The sequence below is a fragment of the Sardina pilchardus genome, chromosome 19 (genome assembly GCF_963854185.1).
Source record: "Sardina pilchardus chromosome 19, fSarPil1.1, whole genome shotgun sequence".
In the NCBI taxonomy this organism is placed as follows: domain Eukaryota; kingdom Metazoa; phylum Chordata; class Actinopteri; order Clupeiformes; family Clupeidae; genus Sardina; species Sardina pilchardus.
In genome coordinates, this window is record NC_085012.1 from 16891385 (window position 1) to 16897384 (window position 6000).

General features: G+C 45.4%; 1 protein-coding gene across 1 annotated transcript in view; it reads right to left on the reverse strand.

Annotated features, from left to right (window-relative positions):
• cnbd1 (cyclic nucleotide binding domain containing 1) overlaps positions 1 to 5130 on the reverse strand; it is a 15036-nt gene extending 9906 nt beyond the window's left edge. Inside the window, exons 1-4 of the mRNA XM_062521586.1 lie at positions 4993 to 5130; positions 4618 to 4690; positions 4390 to 4506; positions 2287 to 2415 (exon numbers count right to left, since the gene is read on the reverse strand). Of these exons, the coding sequence (XP_062377570.1) occupies positions 2287 to 2415; positions 4390 to 4506; positions 4618 to 4690; positions 4993 to 5026 (353 nt within the window). The 5' untranslated portion in view covers positions 5027 to 5130. The remainder of the gene's footprint in view (positions 1 to 2286; positions 2416 to 4389; positions 4507 to 4617; positions 4691 to 4992) is intronic.
• Positions 5131 to 6000: the final 870 nt, after the last annotated feature.

Sequence of the window (6000 nt, forward strand, 5' to 3'; positions counted from 1 at the left end):
TGTGTCTGTGTGTCTGTGTGTGTGTGTGAGAGAGTGTGCCAGCACTGTTGGAACCTTCTCCCCATGGCTCTGTAGGAGGAAATCTGGCTCAATGTTCGAAGCAGATGTAAAAACACAAATGTGTGTGCGCGTGTGCACACAAAGAGAATAGAGGATAGAGAGAGAGAGAGAGAGAGAGAGAGAGAGAGAGAGACTATTCCTGTCAAATAATAAAACTGGAGTGAGGGGGAGAGAGGAAAGGAGAGGAAGAGCGTGAGAGCGATTAGGTTTTCATGAAAAGCAATAAAAGGCATGATGTCATGGCCATTACCGTACAGCTGGGAGAGCTTTTTGATGTCTCTGCTCGAGAGCGTCAAGCAGAGTCTTCAGCTGCTCTCCTTACAGCCAGAAAATCCCCAACTTAACCCCAGCCCAAATCTCACCTTCACCCTTCAACTCTGCTTGGGTGTGTGTGTGTGTGTGTGTGTGTGTGTGAGAGAGAGAGAGAGAGAGAGAGAGAGAGAGAGAGAGAGAGAGAGAGAGAGAGAGAATTATGTGTGGGTGCATGTGTGTGGATGTGAGAGTTAGTGGGTGGTTGCATATCAGTGTGTGGTGAGTGTGTGTGTGTGAGAGAGAGAGAGAGAGAGAGAGAGAGAGAGAGAGAGAGAGAGAGAGAGAGAGAGATAGACAGAGTGAGAAAGATAAACTATCTTTCGTTTGTGTACTGTATGTGTGTTTGTGTGTGTGTGTGTGTGTGTGTGTGATAGACAGGTAGAGAAAGAGACTGTATTTGTTTGTCTGTGTGTGTGTGTGTGTGTGTGTGTGTGTGTGTGTGAACTTGTTGACTAACAATCACTTAAAACAGGCTCTGATGACAGAAGTTACTTTCAACACTCAAATGAGTGGACTTGCAGAGAGTAAACAGTTGTCCACGCACATTCACACATTCAAGCAGTTGTCCATGTATTCACACATCCACATATCCACAGACACACACACACATACATCAACATACACACACACACACACACACACACACACACACACACACACACACACACATTCACAGGGATACAAACACACACATGCACACATAGACAGACAAAGACACAGACACAGACACAGACACAGACACAGACACAGACACAGACACAGTCACAGTCACAGACACAGACACAGACACACACACACACACACACACACACACACACACACACACACACACACACACACACACACACACACACACAGACACACACACACACACACACACACACAACCACACACACACACACACACACACTCACATGGATACACACACCCACACGCACACACAGACACACACAGACACACATAGACACACACACACACACACACACACACACACACACACACACACACACACTGGAGCAACCTGAGGCGGACAGGGCAGATCTGCACGGAGCACAGGAAAAGCCATTAGGATCCCACAGGAACCCAATTATAAACAGAGAGAGAGAGGGGGGGGGGGGAAGACAGATAACAGAAACAGGCACACACAGACAAGGGAGAACATGTGTGTTTGAGTGTGTGTGTGTGTGTGTGTGTGTGTGTTTGTGTGTTTGTGTGAGAGGGAGAGAGTATGTGTTTCTGTGTGTGTGTGTGTGTGTGCGCGTGTGTGCATGTGTATGTGTGTGTGTGCGTTTCACTCTTTCCACTTTGTCCTTCTACTTTTTTGTATGCTTAATACACACCCACTTATTATTCCCACTTCTTTTGTGTAAGTTATAATGTACATCTTTGAACTTCTTGTGCTTTTGATGCGCTTGTTTTTGTTTCATTTTAACTTATTGGTTTGGCACACGAGTCGCCAAGGCAATAAAGCTACCTCAATGTTCAATTTTACTGTGAGACATACAGATCTGGGGTGAATAAAAGGGGAAGAGATATGAGTGAGTGAATGAGAGAGAGAAAGGGAGAGAGAGAGAGAGAGAGAGAGAGAGAGAGAGAGAGAGAGAGTCACAGAGTGATAGATCTAAGTGTGTGGTCTGCACTCGTTTCTCCTCAATAACCCCGTCGATCCTTCAGGGGACGTTCGACTGATATGAACAGACATGCTCCTGACTGCCCTCTGCCAAATAAACAAGGAACTGCACTCTTCCAAGTTCTAGCACATCATTTGTGTCCGTGTGTGTCTGTGTTTGTGTGTGCGTGTGCATTTGTGTCTGTAGGAGGGAGACAGAGGGATAGAGAGAAAGAAAGAGAAAAGAGAAAGAGTGACGTGTTTGAGTTTGTCTGTCAGTCTGTTCGAGCTGGTGGATAACTCACAACTTCTTTGCAGCTTTGATCATCTGGCTGACCTTGGACTCATGGGACGGTCTGCTGGATGGCAGCTTGCGCCTAGCGCCCAATGGCTTCTTCTTCTGTGTTTCATCCTGCTTCTCCTTCTCCGTCACACTGCGTGCAGAAGACACACACACACAATCAAACACATGGAACCACACTTATACACATCCACACACACACAAACACCGCCGCAGACACAGACAGACTCGCACCAAGAAAAATAAACACGCTGATTTTCCCATAAAACAAAGAAGAAGACAAGTCACACCCGAGAGCTGCGCTCTTTTCATGTCTCAATTTATGCTAGCTCACCAGTATGTGTTGACATATCATGCTGATGCTAAATATTTCACTTCAAAACTGATTAAACACAGAATCAAAGACCCCAGATGCAGCAGAGACTGGACAGAAATATTGACTCAATATCGTCCTTCTACTGTCCGCCCCAAATTCCGGCCCTTATTGGAGGTGTTGTGTTCTCAATTTTTGACTTTCTGCCATCACAAGCCATTTCCTGCGCGTGTCTTTACAAAAAGCTGTAGATATGCGCCATCACCGGCGTCCTTTCAAAAGCGCTGCAGAAAAAGCACTGCAGGGTGCTGTGCTGCTGAGGCTGGGAAGAGGTGACTGGACTGGAGGCCTGTATCGATGCTGCGCTGTGCTGTGTACTGTGTGCTGTTTGTCTCCGCCCCACCACGGCACCCGAGCACGGCGGCTAAGTTTAGCCGCTAGCGCGCCACACGGTCGGCCCCAGCTGGGAGCGGATCTGCGCTCCAGCCAATAGCGGCCCTGACTCATAGGCCACTGCCAACTGGAGCACTCAGATCAGCTGCCAAGCAGGCTGTTCCGCTTCAGCGCTGTAAACATTACTCAACGCTTCTGCGTCTCTCTGTGTGTGTGCTGTGTGCGCGCGTGTGTGCGTGTGTGTAATGATGTATGAAGGTGCATATGTGTGTGTGTGTGTGTGTGTGTGTGTGTGTGTGTGTAGGTACGTGTACGTGTGTGTGTGTGTGTGTGTGTGTGTGTGTAATGATGTATGAGGGTGCATGTGTGTGTGGTGTATGTCTGGTGTGTGTGTGTGTGTGTGTGTGTGTGTGTGTGTGTGTGTGTGTGTGTGTGTGTGTGATTATGTCTGAAGGTGCATGCGTGTGTGTGTGTGTGTGTGTGTGTGTGTGTGTGTGTGAGCAAGAGGGAAAAAAAGCCAGACAAAGAGCACCAGACAGGGTGAGTTGGATACAGAGAGAGAAACATAAAAAGGAGAGTGAGGGACCTAAATTGAGAGCCGGAGTGATTGACAGGAACTATGATTCTGCGTCACTGTTCCGTCAGGGCAGAGAGGAAAAGAGCCCACGCAGCTTCGGCGGGCGAGGGTCTATTTAAAACTTTGGCTTCTGAAAAAAAAAAAAAAAAACTTCTGTTGTGATTTTTTTTAAAAAGTGGGAAACTATGACTTCTGACAAAGTACCGCTTGTCCTCTCCTTTTGACTAGTACTTATAGTGTCTGGACTCTTCTCCTCTAGTAATAGTATTGATAGATCCAGTGCACTGTAGCTTGAATATTATCTTCTTATTGTAAGTCGCTTTGGATAAAAGTGTCTGCTAAAGGAAGAAATGTAAATGTACTGTAATGATCTGAGGGCTCTTTTTGTTCAGATGGCGACTCTCAGATGGACACGCGAGTAGGTAGGAGACGAGGTAGGGGACGAGGTACGGACGGAGGCGACTCAACAGTTGAGAGTCATCCTGCCTTACAAGAGGGATCGCTTTTAACCAGAAGTCACACACGCGCACGCGCGCGCACACACACACACACACACACACACACACACACACACACACACACACACACACACACACACACATTATACACACATATACATTACACACACAGAGAGAGAATACGGAATGCAAAATTTGAATGATATAGGGGCCTTCTGTACTAATGCCACCTAAAGTAAATTCGTTCCTGTCTGTCTGAGACAGGAATGGAAGCTATGCAAAATGAAAATCTAATTGCAGTGGATGGTTTTGCATAAACGTGTGATAATCCTAGTTTATAGTCCAAAATTATGAGGAGTATCTTACGGTTTATTTTCCTCGGGCCATGGTATTCGAGGCAGTGGCTTTGGAGCCCGGATGAAAATCTGCTGGTAAGAGTTCATGAAGGCTCTGTGGGCCTCCTCACTAGTCTTCTCATCGCCACTGTAAAGTGGAACGTCTCATTAAACATGGCCAACACAGCTGGCAACATAGGCCAACAAGAGCATACTATGACATTAAAGTCGAGTATCATGTTTTGTTTACTGAGTTCACCTGCATTCAAGCCCGGGGATGTTGCATAGAGCTTCTAGACGAGCGTAGTCAATGCCAATAATGCTGGGATCACCTAAAACATCGAAGGAGTAAGTTTAACCAACAAAATAATTCCAGCCACAACCAGCCACATCCAGCCTCTAATGTGCAGAGAGAGTAATCGATACATTACCCAGTTTCTCTTCGACTAAAATGTGGCAAGTACAGTTACATTCTCGATATGGCAGAGATGGGCTGATCATTTCTGACTATAGACCTATAGTTTCTGACATGCAATACAATAATTGGCTAGCTAACGTAGCATACGATGGGGTCGCCTGCTGCTGATGTTAGACTGCTTCACCTACAACATACGGACAATTTTCTAGAACATACCTGTTTCTTGTCGACAGACTGTTTTTCGAGACATGTTACGATATTAACATTAAGTTTAAAACGGCATTGTTTGTTACGGTATAGTATAAAGGACACATGAACTTGCTAAGTGAGAATACTTTGCAGATTACTGCAATGGCAGGCGCTTCCTTTCACTATGGTAACGGAGCAAACGTCATTAAGTTGAGAGGGGCTGGCACTGCTGGAAGCATGGTAGATCTAGATCTAATGGGTCTCAAGTTTCATGGACTGACGAAACATGCACAGCACACAGTTTTCTGTAGTGTTTCACAATACATTTATATTGATGGATTCGTATTGATGGATATGGTATATGAAAGACCTGGCTAGAATAGTGACTTGTGAGTGTAGCATTGGCATCCTTACAAAGGAAGGGCATGTGAACCCATTTGTCTCTACTTTTTGTAACAGAACGACACACCACCAAACCTCAACTTCATCTATGCCTATTTCATTCATTGAAGTAAAATTGAAAATTGAAAATGAAAATACTTCACTATGTATAAGGCCAGTCCTAAACTGGCTGACATATGGGAGGCCTAACAGGCCAGCTGGCACGAGTTCTGTTTATAAAACAACAACAAAAGATAGGCTAGGCTATATATAGCCTATGTTATTATATAGCTTATTATATCCTATATATTATTAAGTAGCGTAGTATCTTTCATAGTGTGGTGTTTTGCATGTTTACAAGATTAACTAATTAAACAATTAATCCTGTCATAAACCCCCCAGGCAGCAGCGAGATATTTGAGAGAGCTAGTTAATATAGGGGCATATGAGTAACAGCAAAGATGGTCTGTATTACCCTGCAGGGATCAGTGAGTTATATGTGGGACCTGACAACGTGTCGCAGCGCAGAGCTCTATAAGTCATACTTACTGTGAGTCCCAATTAGTGGGCTGTGCTCTGTAAGCTGGTGGGTCAACCTGCGTCTATATCTATGAGTAGTATGGGGATGATCTCTCCACTGGTGCCTTCGCCTGT